This window comes from Rhea americana, unplaced genomic scaffold, assembly GCF_003343005.1.
Source record: "Rhea americana isolate MKP2758 unplaced genomic scaffold, rheAme1 scaffold_147, whole genome shotgun sequence".
NCBI classification, from domain to species: Eukaryota; Metazoa; Chordata; class Aves; order Rheiformes; family Rheidae; genus Rhea; species Rhea americana.
In genome coordinates, this window is record NW_028185561.1 from 1,019,834 (window position 1) to 1,043,004 (window position 23,171).

Here is a 23,171-nt window from a genome sequence, read left to right on the forward strand (position 1 = left end):
GCAGAGAAAAATATTTAATTACTTTGTTACAGCAGTGCTTAAATGTCTCTATAAGTGAACAGAGCTGCTTTTTTTTTTTCTGATACAGTGCTACAAATAAGGCTGTCCTGAGAAACATGCAGAAACAGCGCACAAAGGGCAGAAGGAATCTGTACTATTGTTTTAGAGGATCTGGAATCAAAAGCAAATTTTCAGTTTAGTTTATTAAACTATTTCTTAGTTCACCTATGATATATTGAAAAGCTGTAATAAAGTACAAATGTGTAGCACGATTTAAAAGTCATTCTAAACTCTATTTTAAAAAGGCAATTAGAAGAGACTCTTCACCGCYGGTGAGGGTGAGAAGTTTTTGGTCACTTACTTTTCCCCTCAAGTAAAGACAGATTTGATACTTTTTCACTTATAGATTATTATGTTCTAAAGCAAATACATTCACTTGCAGATTCTTAAATAATTACTTTAATTATTATTAATTAACAAATTAATCAATTTACTTTCTTAATCTATGAATACAGAAGTTGATTATTGAGAAGGTTTGCAGTATGTTTCTTGTGAGTTTTTAAGCTAGTTACTTACTATTCATGAACACTCATCTGTTGCAAGTCAAACTCTGGACTCCTATAAAATAGCGTTAGCACGAAGAACATTTTATATGCTTATGTAGTTCCACCTGTGTCCCAAACTGCAATTCTGCCTGGTGACAGACTGAGTCTTTATTCCGGTCATCTTTCTCATATTGACTTCTCGTATACCCCAAGAATCTGAAAGTTTACTTTGTTTCTGTTTATCRTCAATTTATTTTTAATATAATATGCTAATAAATATAATAAATAATAAAACGTTTTATAGGTGTTAAAGCCAGGAGGGAGTGCATCCTCGCAGGTGTCTAATATAACCTTTTWAGGTTTTCCTCTCAATTCTTGTTTGAATGAGAACCAATTTCTCAGAAAACATCTCATTGATTTAAAAGTTGCCAGTATAGATAACGTGCGGATTGTTGTACTGACTGAATTTGAATTCAAACTTCCAACTTTTTTTTTTCCTTTTAGTGGGAAAATTTAAGAAAATGCTCCCATTTATATATTTTGACTGGKTAGAAAAGTGCACTATGAAGTGATTAAAAACAATATTAAATCTTACTAGGAAATGCTTTATACTACTCCAGGACACTGATGAGATAAGGTCTAATTACAGTTAAATACATAGTTTCTTTGTCGGTTCATTTGGGGAATATATCTTTTTGCRTTTTCCATTATTGTGAATAGCTATTAACCAAAATAACAAGCTCAAAATATTCTTATTCTTCAGAAATCATTAGAGATGYTGCTTTTAACAATTCTGAGTGTGGAAAAAACTCTGTAGAAAGTCATTTTATAAATTGMGTAATTAGCTGTAATTGGAAAATCCACATCTTTGTTGACAGAATATATGTACTCCCGACATTTGATTTTTATCTTAAGAGACCAAGCTGGGATCTGTGGTATTTATTTTGCTGTTCATGCTCTTAAATGTTTCTGAGAGGAAGCAAAATATAATGAATTAACAAATTGCAAGGCTTCTGTYTTCCATGTATTCAAATCTGTGTTTATATTATGTGTACTAAATGAAAATATGTTCTGCAATTACCAGCTTGGTGTGTGGGCACTGTACGAAACTTAAGTAGTTCAGTACTGCAGTTTTTTCATCTGCTTTTTGATTATCTGTTAGTCCTCTTCCTCTGTGTCCCATGGTCATGCTTTGATCAGTAAATAAATTTAGAAATAAACCTTGAAATAYCACAAAGCTGAAGTTCTGAGGAATTCATAGGGAGCAAGCATCTGAGCCAAGGTTGTTAGGAGAGTTAGGACAAATCACGAGAACTCTTAAAGTGAAATAATGCAAGYAAAATTGTGCTCCACAGCGATGAGCCCCTTGACCTGTACCAGAAAGCAACCTTTCCAGTATTACAAATTGGTGTGAGGCAGCCAAATGTAACAATTCACTGAGAATTTAGGAATARAATGGAAGTCATATAACCTGGTGARTAACTTGAGGTAAAAGCTAGGTGAAAGCTACGTATATTTCTTCTCAATCTAATTTCTTTTGCTTCAGTCAAAATCATTTAGAGCCGCTTAAGCAGGTCAATAGTTGGTATTGAAACAAAACATAGGGCTGGAATTTGGAAAGGATGAACATTGGCCATAGAAAATGTAGCTGTGAAAGGATCATCTTAACAGGATTCAGAGGAAAGTCAAAATCGCTTTGGTGGTGAGGGGAATTGGAGGCTGCTCTGTGAACACATGACACCAGACCCGCAGCGAAAGGAGATCCACAGTCCCAGATAACTCTAGTTTTCTCATCAAAGTCATACTCAGAGACTCTACAGGCACGATATATCCAGAACTGCTGTGTATCTACTTTTGATYCCCTGGAGAAGATGAAGTAGAAGGTAGTAAGCATCAAGACCTATTTCAGCAATTACTTGTGATTTGAATGTGGATTTATGAAATAGTTTAAGGTTTATTGCATTTCTTAGGTAGTATAAATACTCCTCATTGATSATGGGTCTCCCTTCATCCCCCATTCCCTTTTTGTCATCCATAAAAAGAGGCAAGGTCATCTAGAAGGCTGCTGATTGCCCATATCCTACCTCTCCATAAGATTGGCTTCTCATCTGAGAAGTTTGCCTCTTCCTTGTCATAAGATAGGCCAAAAGYGGGGAAAAACAACAAAAACAAAGAATGCCACTCTTCATCCTTCTGCTTTAAAAGAGAAATGACCCTAAAACATTTCATGGAAAGTTGTCCCTGATACTAAGTGGTGATTGCAGAATGACAAGAAAAAACATTTATCCTCTTGGTTGTTTTGTGGTACAACAGAAACCGTTTTTAGTGCTTTTGGGCTATACATTTTATTCATCTAATTTTCAAAGTAGTCCATGAAACAATAAGGCAGGATGTGATATTTATAAGGAGATAAATAATATTAAACTTTAACATTGTATTGAGGTGTCAGTGCTGCAATACTGAATATTGTTAAATCTGCAATTTCATTCAAAAATAAGAGAACAGAAAAATAGCTATAAGAATATATGATAGAAATGAAAGAAGATTTGTTACATTTTGATGCAATATCTTCAGACTAACCAAARTGAAAACCTGGAAGGACAAGTATATTTTTGTGCATGAGAGCAAATAAAAATGAGAATACCTGTAGCTTTCAGGATAGAAATAGTGCCAGGTTTATAAACAATTATTTGTATATAAGATTTACATAATATTTCTTCCRCTTCCTTGGCCTGTTATGGCTACTGATATGACTTGGAAGATATGCTGTTTAATATAGAGACTCTTCRTTGTGAAGAAAAATGCAAGAGATTCGTTCTCTCTATATAACCTCACGTTATATAAAAATGATAATTGTTTTGAGAAAAATATGAGAGCACAGAGTAGTAAGAAAACATAGAATGTGTTTTTCTTCTCTGCACAAAACTTAATAACAATTAAATTAACTAATAATGTGGATTGTGTTTAGGTGTGAATGACTTTCACCTACAGAGTGATAGTGTAAAAAAGAGTAATAAGACGAGCAATAATGTGGATAAAGTAAAATTGCTTTCTGAGCAACAGAATAAAGAATGTCAGAAAGATTTCATAGTATTTTTAATAAACTGTAAGCATAACCATCAGTAAATATAATCAATTACAGGAATAGAGTAACTTCATTACTTTTAGTTGGTGGGCAATAGACTTGTCTAAAAACATAGGTTATTCAAATTCGGGGGAGGAGTTTGTTTTAAGTTGGAAGAGAATACTCTGATCTGTTAGTAGGTCCTAAAAAACTACCTGTTTAACTCTGTATTTCTACTACTTTTTCTAATGTTTAATAACCCTCGATCAGTCCAAATTGTTAGCTTTCAGATWTTTTTAAGCATTTGAAGAAGACAGAACTGTATTCTTAACCCAGCCATAGGTGGTCCTGTTGCAGTTATGCTTTAGCTGAATAAAAAAGGATGCTGATGCTTTCTTCACTCAAAAAGAATTATCCAGTGTGTCAAGTTCTTATTCCATCCTTTGTGTCTGCAAAAATGAGAATTGTGCTGCTTTTGTGTGTTGGTCCTTTCTTCTTTTCTAGTGTTAGTATTTTATTTTACTTTTGGAGATCTGTTGTGCAGCTGTCTATTTGAGAAATCTATTGGTGCCCTATAGCTTCTTAAAGCAAAACCGATCTCTTTCTGGCCTTAATCTAAAGCAAAAATGGTTATTATGACATGAAACTGCATGAAATAAACTTTTTACTTAACACTGATATATAAGCTCTTTATTCCACTGGGATATAACGAAATATATTGATTTGGCACTCTAAATATTCTTTTAAAGAATACTTTCTATTTCTGTTCTGCCTTGAAGACGGTCTGTCATTTTGAGTCTGCCATCAGGATTACGGGCGCAAAAGATCTGTAATTTTGGCCTTTTATTCATTCCCACTGTCTCGGGTCTTTTTTTTCCTCTCATTTTTTAAAATGAGTATATGCTTATTTTCTTGTTTTTCTTCTCTGTGACTTTCTTTTCTACTCTGAAAAAACAGAACAAGAGCAGTATAAGGAGCAAGATGGTAGCGTAGAGGATAAGGAAATGAATAATGAGAAACTTGGATTGTTCTGTGGGACAGAAGATAAATATGACGAAGGCAGAAAAGAGTGGGCCTGTCTGGTACCTTACAGGCCCTGTTAGTCTGATAGCAGAGCTGGGCGCTGCAGCCTTTGGAGTTCTTGAAAGGTCCATGGTGAGCAGGGTCCCAGAGGCCCTTCACCGCTACCTGCTGCAGCCCTGTGGTCTCTCTGGCTGAAGCACCCCGTTTTTCTTTCTTTCTTTTTTTTTTGATTCTACCAGTAGTGAAAACATGACAATTGGCAGCATTAGAGCTGAGTTGTATCACTTCATCTTCAGAAGCACCTGCTAATTGAAGGAATAAAAGGAGCAAAAATCTGCTAGCTCACTTTATCTGATACATTTGACCAGATTATTTAAAGCCTGGTTTACTGCTGTCTTTATTTGGATAGTAATGAGATGTTGAGTACAACTTTCTTTCTTTTTAACTCTTACAGTGCTGAAGAGGTAAAACAGTGCTAGTAGTGGTGATGATGGTTGGCTTTGGGGTTGACCTAAGAATGCAGCAAGGAGTTGGCCTTCAGGCAGCCAAAAATACCGGGTAACCAGTCCTAGGGCTTTGCGATGTTTCATCAGTGATAACTTCTGATGATAACTGCAGATGAAGTTTGTATGTAGCAGCTTCATAGCCATTTGGGGTAGAACTCTTTCAAGGGATGGATGGATACAATATAAATTAAGAAACATAAAGACCTTTACATGCCATATAAAGCATTTACAATTGATGATGCATGATAGAAGGCAGAAGAGTGTTCATGTTTTCTGATGCGTCTTACAAACTGGAGTGTATTTGTTGTCTGCAATAATACAAGTTGAATTTTTAGTCTTTTCTGACTAGTCGAGAAACATTTAAATTTATTCCTTAGCATAGTTTGAAGATAAGTGTCTTTAATTCATCAACTATAAAACCACAGGAGCTGGGAATGTCACTTTCTATCTTTGTTAATTTTTCTGCTTTATTATTTCATAGACTGTTTTATCATATTGCTTCTCATTGGCAATAGGTGCCAATGAGGCATGTTCTCCAGTCGTTGTAGAAGGTCTCGTTTAAGCTGCTGTGTTATAGTATGATATTTATTTATCATGCCTAGTAGGCAGTCTGAGCACAGTTTCTCTATCRTTACACCTGTGGTTTGGTTTGGCTTGGTTGCTTCATCCTGCAATTGTGCACACAATTTTCTTCCCATTTTTCTTTATTGAAGACAGAAGACAACAGCATTTGTTGACCCCAGTTAAAGGGGTATAAAAGCTTCTGTTACAGTGGAGTTTCCCAATATGGGCTGTAATTATTTGGGATTGAAGTACCATTAAAAACATTTCTTTAAAATGAGGGTTAAATTTCATGAAATAAATACTGTATGCCCTAAAAACCTATGAAGTCATGTTTCTGGAACTAGAATTTCTTAATTACTTGGTGTAGACCACTATGGGATGAAAACACAGAATGAATTTCAAAAGCCTCTGATTACAGAGCACTATTAAACTTATACTTCTGTTATGTGTGGATAATATTATAGTATTTTTTAAAAAAGCAGACTTGTATTGCTGAATAGGAACACCAAGTCTTGTAAAAGCAAGTGTTGAGGCCTGAAGGTACTGATGAATACTCTGCAGCTGTCTTGCGTGTGTCCTTTTCTCCTTTCTTTCACCTGGAAGTGATTCAAAAAGATTGATCCCTTATTTTTCAGAAATGTTCGTTTGTGGACAGATAGGTTGTTTTGGTGATGACCTATAGGGGAAAAAGAAAACAAACAAAAACCTTCTAGCTGGATTTGTGTTTACTGATTTGTGTAGTGTGTTAGCTGTTGTATGTTAAGATAACTTCAGACTTACAGCGAGTAGAATAATTCAAGTTGGGAGGGGAGGATGTGTATGGTGGCTTTCCAATGTTTTTTACAGGACTTGATTATAAATACAGTCTCTTGGACATGTATTTAATATTTGTGTGCAATACAAATGCTTCTGTATAAGGTTTGCTGTAAATAGCCTGATTTTTAGTTTGATGTTTCTGTATTGCCCTTCATGAGGAAAATGTCTTGCGCTTTTATGAATTTGTTGTAATAATACACTTTCAGTAACTTTTTTTTTTCTTCTTTTTTGAACAGGTAATGATTGTACATGAATAGCAAGCTAGTCTCTAGTGGGCACTCTGTGGGAGGATGAACACGGAGGAGCTGGAGCTACTGAGTGATTCCAAATATAGAAACTATGTAGCAGCAGTTGACAAAGCACTGAAGAACTTTGAATATTCCAGCGAATGGGCAGATTTAATATCGGCACTGGGAAAGCTAAACAAGGTATGCCTTTTGGGTGCTTTTGAAAAAAAATCAGGAATTGGGAACATCACATTTAAAAACTGGAGTGCTGGTGTAATAATACAGAAACATGAAGTTCTAGCAGTCTAATATACTTGGAAARATAGTAGCAGTTTGAACCATATGTCGGGTCTCTGCAGGGAACTGAAAAATCAGAAAGAATGTCTTAAGCTTCCAGGAGAGCCTGCCGTAATCATAAGGGGGAAAAATTCTTTTAATTTTTAGTACAATTAAAAAAAAAAGTTGCATTTTCTTCCAATTATTAACATTTACTTTTAATCTCATTGTTTTAAAATATTCTTTTTTGAGATAATATGAAAAGAGGGAACCCGTATAAATATTGGCAAGATTTTTAATGAAGCATGGATTATGCAGTGAGGCTCAAAACATTTATTGACCAAATAATTTTAACATCCTGATTAATGTTACCAGAAAATAGATGAAATGTGTAATATCATTAYGATCTTTAACAGCATTTTACAAATATAGGTCCTGATAGCCGTAAGAATCCTGTTCTCATCAGTTCTGTTTGTTTCTAGGAATCTCTAGTCAGGGTCATAATTTTATTTCCATGCAGATATTTTACCAGTGGGAAGCTCTACAGAAAGTGGCACAGAAAATRACAGGGCTGAAGCATTTACATTTGCCATTTAAACTTGGTGGAAAATCCAGAGTGATAGTATTGTTGCCAATGTTTCTGGGACAGTTTCTTTGTATAAACTGCCAGATTCATTTTTTTTTCCCCTTTGACTGTGACAATTCTTACAGCATGTATTTATAAAGAAAAGAATGTATTATTAAGAAATAAAAACCTAAAGGTATAAATGCAATTCAGTGTTCCAGTTCTGAAACATTTATGCAGTTTCAGACAGTTTTGTATGCTGTCTCGCAGTTTCTTAAGCTGCAGACGTGTTGTGTTAGGGAAAACTTTAAGTTCTCTTTGAGCTACTGGCTATTAATTTTAGCAACTGGAGATGGTAATATTTSTCCTGACTAAGCGTAGCATGATTATGGCATGAAAGTACTAATAAAATGACAAACTGTTAAGTGAGAACCCCATTGCAAGTGCAGTTTTTAAATACCTTGGCAATTCCAGCTGTGTCAGGTGTACAAGTGAGAGGCATTGCAAACAAAAAGCTCCACAGTACACTTTAAAACTTTTTGTTGTGCTGTCTTTGTGCCTTAGGTGTATGTTACAACTTAGTAACCACATTTGGGAACACACTTATTCATTTAATATTTAACTCATTTGTTTTGTGTTGTTTTTCTTAATGTGATTTTTTTTTTTTCATTTTTTACCCAGGTACTACAAAACAATGCAAAGTACCAGGTAGTACCCAAAAAGCTCACCATAGGCAAGCGCTTGGCACAATGCCTGCATCCAGCTTTGCCGGGTGGAGTTCATCGGAAGGCACTTGAAACATATGAGATCATCTTCAAAATCATTGGGCCCAAGCGTCTGGCAAAAGATCTTTTTCTATACAGGTACAAGTAGTTTAAACAACTCCATTCCAAATACGTAGTTGGGGTGCTTTKGGGTTTCTGCCTCTTATAGTAATAATATTGCTTAGTTATACTGCAAGAATTGAGTGTTTTCTTTCCCTCGTATTCCTCACTCTTGTATAATACTCTTCCTCTGAATATTGTATATCAGAAGATATGCAGATCACCAAACTTGTCTTAGAACAAATTGTTTATTGCTAAGAAACATGGAATTTATTATTTCTTCACTGAAATAGTTTTGTGCATGAATGCACAGTAATTGTACTGCTAACACTTACTTCGATATATTTGCATTACATTTTTCTATTGTGATTTAAGTGTTATTCAAAAAGAGTTTGAGTATCATTTATCTCAAGAAACTTTCTCTTCCAAGCAATCTAAGCAACAGAATAAAAAGCTTAAGCATATATTTGACTGGAAAGGTGGGCAAGTACATTTTTTTTTTCTCTCTGTTAGTCTTTGAAATTGTTGGTCATGAAAAGGAAGGATATCTAGAGAAGAAAGTATAGTGAAAATATTTTGATTCCTAAACCTCTAATAGGTTGCTAGATGAATGGGGGAGGGGAATATGTTAGGCTAATGTACAAGACATAGAGGGATGTTTGTGAGTAGATTTTTACATGTATGTATGTACACATGCAGACACACATGCAGTTGCATATTGTTCATAATCTTTACTTAGATTAACATTTTGTCAGTTTGAGAAATAGTAGAATAAAACAATTCTCATTAGGTAGCTAAGGCTCATATTAATGCCTGGAAACAAACTGTATACCTTAACTTCAGCTATTCTACCTTGTATTGGCAAAACATTTGCAGTTAAATCCTTGGGAGTTTTTTCTTCCAGTTCATGTTTTTTGAGTATGCTTTAAAAGATTCTGTGAACTCATAGCTCAAGTTTTTTGCTTGTGTACCATTCAGTAGCTGCAGTATGTGGTTAACAAAAAGTTTGAGCATAGTGAAAAATGCTACCTTGTGTAATATTACTATAGGCATTGTTGTACATGCTTGGGAGAAGACTAAGACATTCACATAATGGCATTATCAAAGATTCCAGATTTTTAGTAAAGGCGGAATGAGCATTTTCTAAACATCGGATCTTGAAGCATGAGTGGTAGCCTTACAAAGAAAGACTGTGGGGTAGTGTCTTAGTTATTGAACAAAAAGGCTATTTTTCCCCAGAGAAACGACTTAACAATGGCAACACAGTTTTTCTTCTGGATAGCTAAAAGAAAAAATAATTTTTACTAATGCTTGAAAAGACTTTTTGGTGACTTGGATAACACCATATAAACAAAGTTTTATTTATTTATTTTAATAATGGATATGTAGGTATATAGTTTAAGAACCTTGTTTCAAACTTACCTTTTTACTGTTCATGCATCTTCTCTGTGTGTCAGGAGTCTTCTAAGATGAGTCTTCAGTGAAAACAGCAGTTGTGTTCACATATCCTTGATTATTGATGCTATTCGTAAGAATTTATACTATTTAGTAGCAAAAGCAAAAATGTTTTTAGTATCTGGAACAGGTTGCCCAGAGAGGTTGTGGAGTCTCCTTCTCTGGAGATCTTCAAGGCCCGCCTGGATGCAACCCTGTCTACCATGCTGTAGGTGACCCTGCTGAGCAGGGGGGTTGGGCTAGAAGATCTCCAGAGGTCCCTTCCAGCCTCACTGATTCTATGATCTAGGAAATCTTTACTTAGCGGATCACGTTTGTAACTTTCGTGAACTTGCACTTAGTTTCAAAGTAACCTCAAAAACATACTTCTGAGGCTTTTAATATTTTAAATGGTCCACAATAAACAATAAGTTTATTGCTGGGTTGAGAATATGTTTTCAGATAGAATTTCTGAAGTAAGTAGATACTTTGTTGTGCTTGGTTATAGAACATGGTGGTATGTGTCAGTGTAAAATTCTAAGATAAAATTCTGCTATTTATAACTATGCTAAACATGTCTGTTAGTCGTTTATGATATAATTGAAACTATCTACCATGAGCAGCTTCCTAAAGAAAAAGTACACTTTATTGTTCACAGTTCTGGGCTATTTCCACTCCTTGCCAATGCTGCTATGTCTGTCAAGCCAACATTATTGAGTCTGTATGAGATTTATTATCTCCCTTTGGGGAAAACATTGAAACCAGGTCTGCAAGGACTGTTAACTGGGATACTGCCTGGTTTAGAGGAGGGATCAGAGTATTACGAAAGGTAAGAATAGATATGTTTGTAAGTAAATATGACCAAATTTTTTTTTTGTTGCAACTTTTCATTAAACGTTTTTGTGGATTTTTTTTCTTAAAGATGCATGGTATTCAATTGCATTTAGTCATGTTAATTGCAACTGAACGTTGTGATGGAAGATTTCTAACATTATAATAAATTAACTATTAATTATTCCTAACATTCAAAGAGAACTGGAATTATGTAGACCAAAGACTGTGTTTATGATATAGATTCAGATATGTAATATGTCAGGAATCTACTTGTTTCTCATCAGTGGGTGTCCTACTAAATGTTTGTGATGTTAGTCCTGATCTAAATAGATAAACAGATAATAAAAAATAGATATCTCTGTTGAATTCAAGATACACAAATCAGGGTTCCATCATTAAGATTTATTAACTAAAATATCTAAGCTATCATTAACCCACCTATGTAAGAGCCAGATACCAAGGCTAGGTAGATTATTGCTATCTTGACACATAAAAGAATGAAATTAGCTTTGAGTTTTTGGAGCTGTTTATGCACTTATATATCCTTGGTATTTCTTGATATTCCAAACTTTGAAAGTTAGATTTTTCACAACTGGTCTAAGCAATTTGATTCTCTCTCTCCCCATTTCTGTGTAGGTACGTATACATACTGTAGCTGGCATGCCTACAACAGTGGACAAGCACTACTGCCTTGCTGTGTGCTTTCCATCCCTTCTCAAAAGCTGCTCAGGTTGCCTTCATGGGTCCGCTATAGTGTGCGGAGGTGCTGCCACTTGAGTGCGGAGAAATTACAGTAGTGGTCAAACCATTGTCGTGCTACTGTTATGCCCTGCTATTGCCAGGAGTGCTCAGTGTAAAGAATGAGAAGCTGCCAGGCTGTCTGCTTCATTCTTTTCTTCAGTAGCAATGCTTCCAGGCTGTCTCTCTGCAACCTCTGTCTGCAGCAAAAGTTGACTTTCAGTAGCAGATGAGAAAGTTATTTGGCGCCTTGAACTGTGCTGAACATATAAGCAGAAGCTGTGGACAGGCAGAAGCATTTTGTAAGGCAGGTTGGCCCACAGGATTGCTAGCTGGATCAGTTTGTTCAGGCTGCATTATAGTTTGGTATATAATCAGGACTACTCTTAGCCTCTCAAAAGAAAGAGTCCTTTCTGTAATTTTTATTTTTAAGGTATTGGGAAGAGAGACTGTTTACAATGCACAAACTAATTCAGTTGACTTGATTTTATTCTGCAGAACGAATACGCTGTTGGAGAAGGTTGCCTCGGCTGTGGATCAGTCGGCGTTCTACAGTGCTCTCTGGGGTAGTCTTCTCACCAGCCCTGCAGTTCGATTGCCTGGAATCACTTATGTCCTCTCCCATTTAAACAGGAAGCTTTCAATGGAAGATCAACTCTATATAATTGGCAGTGACATTGAATTAATGGTAATGTTTTAATGAAACAGTGAAGAGACATTGATGTTAGACTTACTTATGTAATTGCGTAGTTCTAAGGGCTTTTAGATGTCTTCTGTATCTACCAACGTAGCCTTAGAAGAAATAGAAATACACATTGATTTATCATAACTCCAGTTAAACTGATACTTCTGTGCATGGTGAAAGTGTTGTAAAACTGAGCTAATGTTTCAGAACTACTTGGGTTTTGAATGAAATTTGCCCTCCATTTGACACACTTTAGTTAAAAATAGTTGAGTTTTATTGTACTTTTTGAAAAATATACAGTGAATTATTTTGTCTTTTAAATTAAATATATCCATTCATGTTATGAAGAGGTAAAAGCTTATGCTTGAGTAGCTCAGTCAGGGAAACGTTGATTTTAGTTTCCTTGCTGATGAAATAATTTAATTTTCTTATTTTATCTTGTTCCATTATATAAAATTTAAAAACAACTTTGACTTCCTACACATCACTGTATTTGTAAGCAAATGTTCCTATTTTGTGAACATTTCAATTATAGCTACCAACTTAAAATAATACAGCAAATAAATCTTTTTGTGCCTGCTCTTACTTCAGGTGGAAGCAGTAAGTACATCAGTGCAAGATTCTAGTGTGTTAGTACAGAGGAGCACTTTGGACCTTATCCTTTTTTGTTTTCCTTTCCACATGAGTCAGGTAGGTTACTAATATAAAAATACTAATTTGAAAACTCCTACGTGTATTCCATTTCTTTTTAGTATTCTAGTATATCTTCTAGTATTTAGTCAGTCTTTGGTCATGTTTTTCTCCAAGTTTGAATAGAGCCATCTGTTAAGTTTCTCTCATAGGTCTGGCTATTCTCAGGTCATAACCTTTGCACATGTGCTTTTAACTTGATATTTCTGTATACACAAAACTAGTATAAAACGTGATGTTTAGGCAATATGTAAACTTTTAATTTGCTCTCATCTGATTAGAAAACAAATGATCTGCTCATATGCAAGTCCACACTTCTCAGTGTTCAAAAAACAGCGAAAGTTAATTCTCTTAGTAGAACATAAATGATTCAGAGCATTAGAGAATTTTAAATGATCAGTGGTTTTGGGTGAGTAGTCAGCCAAAGTCATAGTGGAAGCCAGACCTACAGATTCTAAGTCACTTTTCTTCTACTCCTGGAGGAAAATTATATACATACATTGTGAGTCTCACATTTGTTAGAAATTATGGAAAAAATGAATTTTCCTGTAAAAAGAACTGTTGCTTTTGGGGTGGTTTGTTCACATGTAGCAGTAAGTATAGAGTTATTTGAAGTTTCTGTTCAGGTGTTAAGATGCTGAAATTTTTGTTCTTTTTTGAATATTAACGCTTACACAAATCTTTAAAACAGTAACAGATGAAATTTATTTAAAGTTTTTTCATCTGATTTTTTTTAATTGCATTTTAATTGAATTTTCTTCCAAGGCTTCTCCTTAATAACAAAATGAAATACTTTCTAACAGAAATTAACTGTTAATTGAGTTAAGCATTTTTGCTGTTCATAAAGGAAACACACAATTGCAACATATCTGTTCCCAGTAATAAMTGTGTTCTGGTTTCCTAAGAGCAAGATTATATACCCTTGAACTATTCTGATTTTGGAAATGTTGGAACATTAAATTAACTACTACTTTTAGTGTACATTAAGCTGTTAGCATAAAATGAGAATTACTTTTTGTAGTTAAGTAATATCCCTAATTTCTTCAGGCAACACGTCCAGACATGATCAGAATTTTGTCAGCAGCCCTTCATGTAGTACTGCGCAGAGATATGTCACTCAACAGAAGGCTTTATGCATGGCTTCTAGGTAAGTCTGTGCATCATTTGATGCTTTGGAAGACTTCTAAATTTATTGGCAGTGTTTTGCCATAATATGGGGAAAAGTTCTTGGAAAAATGAAATGCTTGATTTTTTTTTTTGTTTTTCTCTCATCATAAGGAAAAGAAAAACTGCCTGCCTCTCTCTCTCTCTGGACATAACCAATTAAGAATGTCATGCTGGAACTTCTTCCTGTTATATAAATTATTTTTTCATTTTTCAATAACAGCGAGTATGGGCCACAGTGAAAGGTGGAGCCTGTTGCACGAGGCCTGCACAAACAGTCTTTGAAAGGCAATCTTTGTCTCTCTAGAAGTTAAAAATGGAAAATGCAGAGAAAAAGTGTTATAGAGTATAAATGACATTTGGAGCATAATAGGACAGAAAGATTGAAAGTAAAACACTGTTGAAATATGTTGATACTGTATTGATGAAGGTTTGACTATGCAGGCCTTAAGTTTCAGTAAATATTTGTATGGTTGAATTAACAAATCTGTATTTGTATGGTTGAATTAACAAATTAACAAACCTCGATCACTTTTTTTGGCCCTCATGTTGTTAAAATGTTACTTAACCCCCTTTCTGGGGTGAAAAATGGATCTATGACAGGACACGCTCTTGCTATTCTGCCATTTGGCTGGAAGTAAAATGTTTTAGAAGTAAAATAAAATACTCATTTAGTCTTTTATATTCGAACAGCTTCTACTCAGAAGGGAGTAGTAGAGAATAAAAACTATTTAGAAGACTAAGTATCTACATAAATGATATGAGTAGTAATAGTTACTACTATTTTGGGGTGTGTTTTTTTTTTTTTTTTTAAGCAATGAAATCTGTGATTGTAGTCTGGTCGTCTGTTACTCTTCTGAATAACTTTCAGCCATGTCTGAGAGAGAAGGAGAGAGAAGTCAGAACCTCAGACATGGGAGTTCCTAACAGTGTTATAAAAGCACAAAGTGGTGTTTCTATACTTGAGGGGAAGATTGTTTTAAGTTCAGCTATTACGTGTTTTGTTTGGCCTCCCAGCTCTCCAGCAAACACGTGTGCTTCTCGGGCGATCCAGAACCCTTGCCAGCAGGCATTGTCTCTTACCCAGCAGATAGTTAAGATATCAGAGGCAGGTAGCTGTGGGTGATGCGGGAGAGAGGAAGTGAGGAGAAGTCAGGGGATGTGAGAGAACAGAAAATACCAAGGGAGGGATAAAGTCAGTAACAATGTTTTAGATGAGAGAATTGGAGTTGTTGCTGTAGAAGTTGCAGGAATTTGATGGATAAATATGAAAAAAAAAACCCAGGCTTGTTTAGTTATGCTGTTCTTGGAATTATATGGGGAGTTGTTTTTAAAACTGCATATTAAACTCACCTTACTTCTTGCCAAATGAATATAATTCGTAAAATGGCTAAAAAAAATCAACTTCAGCTAAAATCTTTCATGCCTTTATTGCTGTTCAATACATTGAATTGTAAATTACTTCACAGAATCACAGAATGGTTGAGGTTGGAAGGGACCTCTGGGGATAATCTAGTCCAATACCTAGAGCATGTTAGGCAGGATCACATCCAGGAGGGTTTTGAATATCTCCATAGAAGGAGACTCCACAACCTCTCTGGGCAACCTGTGCCAGTCCCCTGTCACAGGAAAGAAGATTTCCTCATATTCAAATGAAACTGCCTGTGTTTCAGTTTGTGCCCATTGCCTCTTGTCCTGTCACATGGCACAGTCCAGCCCCATCTTCTTGACAAGGGGTCTATAAATACCCTTAAGGCCGTTATACACATTGATAAGATCCCCTCTAAGTCTTCTCTTCCCCAGGCTGAAGAGGCCCAGCTCTCACAGCCGTTCATTGCAAGAGAGATGTTACAGTCCTCTAATCATTCTTCTTAGCCCTATGCTGGTCTCTCTCCAGTAGCTCCATGTCTCTCTTGTGCTGGGGAGCCCAGAACTGGACACAGTACTCGAGATGAGGCCTCCCCAGGGCTGAGTAGAGGGGCAGGATCACCTCCCTCGACCTGCTGATGACACTCTTCCTAATGCACCCCAGGATACCGTTGGCTTTCTTGGCCACAAGGGCACATTGCTGGCTCATAATTAACTTGTCCACCAGGACCCCAGGTCCTTCTCTGCTTATTTATCTTTTAAAGAAAGACATTGGCATGCACTGTTGTGTTGCATACCTACATTTTTCAAATTAAGGCTATAATTTTCAGATTAAACATTACACTAAGATTTCATCTCAATATCTTTGCGAGATTACATATATCTTTTACTGTCATTGAAACAGATATTTTATGTGATTAAAATATCATGTCACTTTTTTTAATTTCAGAAGCTTGTTTTACAGCTATTTTATGAGCATAGTCTCCACTTAAAGATAATGGAATTTCAGGAAGTAGTTTCACAGTGATTAATCATGTTCCTATTTTGTGAAAAACTAATGCCTCTATTTTCTGCTTAATTGGTCAGACCTTCTGGCTGTGTGTGTATGTGTATATATGTGTGTGTGTGTGTGTGCTCTGCTTTTACATTACTAGGATATTCTACTCTTAAATACCAAATATGGGAGAGTTAGTTATGTTGTAAGACTCTGACATCTGATTTTATGTACAGTATTATTTAATTCTAGTGTTAACTATTCCTTCTTACCATTTTATAGTTGGGAACAGTCTTACTAAAATTATGTAGACAAAAAAAATAACACTACATCTGTTTGAATCCAAGTTAGCTTTTAACTGTTGTTAACAATGATTGTTTTAAGTTGTAGCTAAATGGCCTGCATCTTCTCAGGTTTTCCTTCCATTTTTGTCACTTCAGGATAGAAAGTATGAAAAACACTTTGTTGGAACTATGTAGTAGTGTGACTAGCTTCTTGTTTTTCTAAGCTTTTCTAGAGTAAAAATTTTACTTGCTAAAAGAAAAGATACAAACAAAACAAAGGTCCATCTCCTTCATATAATTTTGAATAATAGAGATGCTTCTTGAGGAACATAAGCACTTATTAAGCGACTGATATTCTTTCTGCTGAAGTGTTTTATGTTAGTAGTGTCAGTGCATTTTTCTGGTAATCATCTATATACATTTAAAAGACTGAACTTTTATGTTCTCATTTATACAAAAATATTGAACTATTTTTGTGGAACATAGTTCTTTGAAGATACTCTAGGACTGTGTATTTCATACAGTGTTTTTGAAGACACTTCTTTTACAGAAAAGAATCTGGTTAGTAGTGTTGCATAAAAACTAAGCTATCTAATTCTATGTGCAAACTGCTTGCATGAAAATGATATCAGTTAGTTTCCTGTATTAAACTCTATAAAATCATCTTTCTCTTGCCAACATTACTTGGACTTCAACTTGGTAAGTTATCAGTGCTAGTGTGTTGATTTATAGTTTAAAGAAATTGGCAAATAAATCTATTAAGAGATTAATATTTATATGCCTTGTCTTTTGTTTGCTTGAAGGTTTTGATAACAATGGTGCCCTTATAGGACCTAGAAGTACAAGGCACAGCAATCCTGAGGAGCATGCCACTTACTATTTCAACACATTTTCTAAGGAAATGTTAGTGCAGGTAACTCAACAATGTTTTATTCTAGCATGTATCTTCATAAATAATATTGATCAAAGTTGCTTTTTCTTTATCTTTTAACTTGCAATTTTAATGTGACTATGTAATTTTTATCTTCTTGTGGTATTTGTCCTACTCTTCTAGTACTTTCTCAATGAAAATCATAGTGATAAATGTGGAATAATGTATTTCTTTAGAATAACAGTATGGTCAAATATTCTCTCTCTCTTCCTCTTCTATCTCTCCTTTTCCACAGTGAATGTAACATACGTGGAAGATATTTGATTATGAGTCCAGCACACTGAAGGCTGTTCTTTCGCAAAACAGACTTGGAGAGGTTCTCTTCTATTTCTCTAGATAAGGAAAACTCCCTTGTGTCTTGGGAATCAAAAAACTTTGATTAGATAGTCTACCTAGAAGGCTTCAGTAAGAAAGGTCTTCCTCACCTCTGGGCAACGGGGAGGTCCTTTCTGCTGTCCATTACTTGGCATGGATAGTAGAGCAAATTGACTCTCATACTCTTTGACCCTTAACATAAAGACTTGCTAAGTGTGCTGGGATCACATAACCTCAAGAACTATGCTCCTTTCCTTATTATAGTGATTAAATTATACAGATGTCTTTCAAGATGCTGTAAGCCTGATCTTGAAATCAGGAAGATATTTTCCCATAAAGGCAAACTGTTGAAAGTAGGAATTTTAATAGTGTAGCTGACACAAGAATATTTAGCCATCGCAATTTAAAGCGGATGTCCAGCATAGAGCTAGCACTTTCAGTTTTGTCTGCAGTTAATGAGATCTGATACTTTACTGATAAAGAAGAGAAACTAGAATTCCTTGTAAACCATGGAATTTCTTGGCACTGTCACTCACCCTTCTCTTTTCACCCTTCTTCCTCCTGCAAGGCAGCTGGTTCACATGTTATCTAAGCTTAAAGGCTTTAATAACATATAGCTTTGTGTATACCTCCTATACAAAAGATAGTGAGCTTTTAGTGTCCTCTAGAAATTTGTTAGTAAGTTGTGCTCTTCATTTTAAATACAATCATTTTTGTGTTTTAATGCCACTGAAGCCTTTCTATCTGACAGAACTGTTAATAGTGCAGAGCTAATATCATCTATTTGCTTTCTTGTAGCAGGCACTATTGCTGCAGTAGAATAGAGGGCACTTATTTTTAACAATAGGAGGATAATTCTGTTATTCCTTGCTTTAAAGTGTTATAAGGGCATTACAAGCATAGGTTTGCTCTGCTATAAATTACATACGCTTTCTAAAGCCATTTACTGTCTTTTGAAAGACTTCAAAGGTATTGCCCCTTTCTGCTTTTTTTCCCCTCTAACAGTCTCCTTATATGGAGTTATTTTATGTGTTATTTTTCTCCCCTTTATCTTATTATATACTGAAAATTCTTCCATTCCAAAGGCATATTCAACTGTAGAAGGCGTTTCTGCCAGGATACTGTCTGATAATACCTTCTTCAAAGGAGATAACAAGGTCAAACCTGTTTTCCTGCCTCATTCCCTTGGTCTCCTCTTTCCCTTCTTTGTCCTCCTCTTTTTAGAAGCTGTGAAATAAATGAACTAGCTTCAACTCAGCAATGCATGCAGCAGACACAAAAATAAGCAGAATCTGTGACAGTTTAGTTTCTTTTTCTTTTTTTAATTCTGCAGCTAGTTTCCTTAACTAGCTGCAGTGTAGGAACTCAGTTTTCCAGTTAATTTTAAAACTAGCATTGCTAAGTCTTTTATTCAGCTCAGCCAAAGCAGTGGTCTGCCACATAGGTAGGTATATCCTGCATGGACAAATTATTGTTTCTTTAGCTCTTAATTTCTGTGTGTCTTACCTTCTCAAACAATTTCTTCATCACTTATCATGTCTTTTTTTATTCTCAAAAAAATTTGAGTTGGTATCTATTTACAGTATGTTACTGTGCATTCTCTACTTCCTTATGAAATTAGTATAATCAAGTTAGTATTTCTGTGGAACAGAATTTGATTCAAAAACAAAGTTGAGAGACTACTTAGGTATGGAGAAAATGATCTCCTATGCCTTAATAATATTCCCTTATATGCAGCCTTTTTTGTGTCTTTCTTTCAAAAACTGTTTTCTGGTTTTGTTTTTGTTTTCTTGTTATGCTTTTGCTCTCTTTAGGCTATGGTTGGAATATTACAAGTTAATGGACAAGGAGAAGAAAATACATTAATGCAAGACTTGAAGCCTTTTCGAATTCTAATCAGTTTACTGGATAAACCTGAACTAGGTACTTTTCATATTACTTTTCCAAGTCTTCGCTTCATTTTGCATGATTTTGTTGACAGAATTTTTTATTGTACAGATTGAAAAATCTGTATTAATGACAGTCTTAGTATTGGCAGGTTAGCTAGATTTCTAGATCTTCCAAGCTAATGATTTAATATTGTCATTAGCTGTACCTTCAACCAAATGCAACTTCTTATACTTGCAACACAGGCAACCTGAAGTTAAAGTCATAGGGAGAAGTAACTGCCTGTTGTAAGAAATTCCATTTGGATCTTTCACACTTCTTTAATGGACTGGTGACTTTAACTGCTGTAAATTTCAAAAATTGCTTTTGGGAATAATTTGAATATTCTCATTCGTCGAATATACACATAGAGTTGAGAAATATTAACAACAAAATTACTTTTTTCAGAAGAATTTATTACTAACAAAGCAAATGTATTTTTGTTTTGATTTTCTTTTTCCATTCCCTGTTTTTGAAGTATTTAGATTTAATTTTCAATAGATAAGTGCAAAGGACTAAGGGACAGAAGTAGATGATTAAGGATTTTTAATCCTATTTACCTTTAATAGCTACTTACCTTTTTCTTTGGAATAACAAAGCTTCAGGATTACCAGAAATATCAAAATCATTTCCTAAGCCTGTCCTACAGTTTGAGGGAGAATAATAAAAGGATAAAAATGCAAGAATTTTAAGACTATGATTTGGGAAGTAAGTGATTTGCAAAGTGGAGTACAGCGATCAAAATTTTTGACAAGAACTTGACTTCCCAATAATTTGTGATTTCTGGGGGTCACATTTTCAGTCTCAGTATCAAATCAAGAGTTCATTAAGCAAGCAGATCTTTGAGGGTTCTTCTGGCAAATTGAGATGGAAGAAGGTAATAGGGATTTTACTTAAGCCAAGAACAGTACTCCAACTGAAAGCAGTTCTACGAGGCTAGGAAAAGCACTAGAAAGCAAAAGATATTTTAAGCAGAATCACATTGAATTCATTTCAAAGCAAGCTTTTTCTCCTAAAATTTAGAATTTGCTCTAATCTGAAGGGGAGGGCACTATTTTCAAAGAGTGTCCTGCAAAGTTTGTCCAGCATTAAAGAACACTCACCTCAGTTTAATGAGAATAAAGATGCTCAAAATATTTTACGTTGTAGTTTTTCATTTAAATATTTGAGTAAATTTTCTGTATGGTAATATCATGAGCTAGCTTTTGTGGCTGGATATTTGAAACTGGTCAATTGAAAATTCCATTTCATCAGGAAGCTATGTAGTCATGTTTACATGTTACAGAGCTGAGCCCCTTCCCATGAAGAGGAAGGGTATATTGGCTTGCACATGGATTAAATTAATGTGGCTACCTACTACCTAGCTTTCGAATGGGATGTGTTTGTATCCAGTGTATCCAGGCATCATTGTACACGTAAGGGCAAAGAAGCTTGTGCTTCGGTGTACTCTCAGTTTTACAATTACCCTGGAATGCAAGCAAAAAAAAAAAAAAAAAGAAAGAAAAGAAAAAGAAAAAAAGCTTCTGTAACTGAATAGTTTATTCATGGAGTTGAACAAAAGGAATTTTATCATTTCAGGAACCAAAACCAGCTAATGATTTGGTTAGTGTTTAGATACGGACTTCTGCAGGGCCATAACACACAAGATTGTCATTGCTGGTATTTCTCTTTAGGCCCTGCCATCCTAGAGGATGTATTGATTGAAGTGTTTCGAACATTATACACACAGTGCAAAGCAGAACTGGAGCTTCAGGCAGAACCTTCTTTCAACAAAGACCACACACAGCTAAGCAGGTGGATAATAAGTATAATGTATTTTGTAAAAATAAGAAGTAAAATAGATAATTTTTTTTTAAATGCACAAAGTATGCTGTATCTAAGCCACAACTGTGAAGCCTATGGGACTGTGACCATTGTTTTAAATGATGCAGGTTCCACTGATGTTAATTACAACCTTGCATTTGATGCAAAGGTCTGAAGGGCTATGCCTTTAATTTTTAAAAAATTTAGCATACTTTTTACTCTTTCCCCACAGCAGAAATGTTCAGCTGGTACAGCTGAAGTCTGCATCTCAGTAGTATAGATCAGTTGTGGCATTCTTTACAACTCTGTCCTAAAAAAAAAAAAAAAAAAGAGAGAGAGAGAGAGAGAGAGAGAGAGAGAGAGAGAGAGAAATGAATGCTACAGGACAGCTAGAGAGGGGAACGAAAAGAGCGTTAAAGATTTGTGCTGAGTATCTTAAAAGACAGGGAGAAGAAGGAAGTGCAAAGGGAGGAAAAACAAGGAATGTAAGAATGATCATGGGAAAACAGATCTAATAAAAATATGTGGTAAAAAGACAAACAATAAAGGGAAGATAGACAGGAAACCTGGCAACTGTGCAGAAACATTGGTATGTGGAGCCTGCATACTGAGCGGTAGAGCAGCAGCTACCAGAGAGATGAAGGGGAGATGATTCATCAGTGTCAAGTAGCTGTGGGTAAATTCAGGGTAACCTGTAGTTACATAACTCAGAAACAAAGTGTAACAATATAACATGTTCTTTTTATTTTCTTTTAGCAAACTGAGAGAAAATAAGAGAACAGCGGAACTGATTAAAACTGCCAATCTTCTCTTTAATTCTTTTGAGCCTTATTATATGTGGGATTATATTGCTCGTTGGTTTGAAGAATGTTGCAGGTAGGTTTTAACACTTAATTGCTGTATGTAGAATTGAAGTTAGCTTTTGTTCTATAAACTTTTTTTAAAAGAAATTAGTCTGATCTGATCATTCTGGCTATAAGTCTTTTAATTCCCCATCTCTTTAATTTTGACCCTTTGGTTATTATTAGTCAAGTATGATTTAGTGGTCGTAGCGTCATGATTACTCACAAAATCAGTGTGTGGGTGAAAACAAGAGCCCCCTGCTGAAGGGAAGACTCCAGAGTGACCTCAAAGCTTGTTTGTCTTGTTCTCTTTGCCCCATGCATGATTATTCCTTGTGTACCTACCCAACTGGTCCTCTTCACCAAGAGTCAGCTGCGGAGTATGTTGTCTCTTGCCCTGTTCTTTCAGGGAAGAAGTGGGGGAGGCCTGTAAGGGTTAAGGGAGGGAATGTAGTACRTAAAGGAGAACTAGAAATAATAAAGGGAGGGAGTTGAGGTCTGAGACACCCACAAGAGAGCAGAGGTGGTTGCGGTGGCAGTGGATATATGATGCAGAAATTTCAAATTAAATCAGTAATAAATGAAGCTTTTGTCTTTGCTTTAGAGAACAGCTAAATAATATATAAAGATATTTGGGCAGTAGGCTGACTATGAGCCGACACTGTTGTCGTCATTAATAAGCCAAACGATGTCCTGAGCTACATTAGAGGGAATATGGGCCACAGGTGAAGGGAAGTTTTTCCCTTCACTTGG

At 35.4% G+C, this 23,171-nt stretch overlaps 1 protein-coding gene across 1 annotated transcript in view; it reads left to right on the forward strand.

The window, feature by feature from the left end:
• Positions 1–6,756: 6,756 nt before the first annotated feature.
• The window catches only part of DOP1A (DOP1 leucine zipper like protein A), a 61,924-nt gene continuing 45,509 nt past the window's right edge, over positions 6,757–23,171 (forward strand). Inside the window, exons 1-10 of the mRNA XM_085299233.1 lie at positions 6,757–6,946; positions 8,268–8,449; positions 10,503–10,673; positions 11,915–12,104; positions 12,693–12,791; positions 13,839–13,938; positions 17,405–17,514; positions 19,662–19,770; positions 21,447–21,567; positions 22,333–22,452. Of these exons, the coding sequence (XP_085155359.1) occupies positions 6,809–6,946; positions 8,268–8,449; positions 10,503–10,673; positions 11,915–12,104; positions 12,693–12,791; positions 13,839–13,938; positions 17,405–17,514; positions 19,662–19,770; positions 21,447–21,567; positions 22,333–22,452 (1,340 nt within the window). The 5' untranslated portion in view covers positions 6,757–6,808. The remainder of the gene's footprint in view (positions 6,947–8,267; positions 8,450–10,502; positions 10,674–11,914; positions 12,105–12,692; positions 12,792–13,838; positions 13,939–17,404; positions 17,515–19,661; positions 19,771–21,446; positions 21,568–22,332; positions 22,453–23,171) is intronic.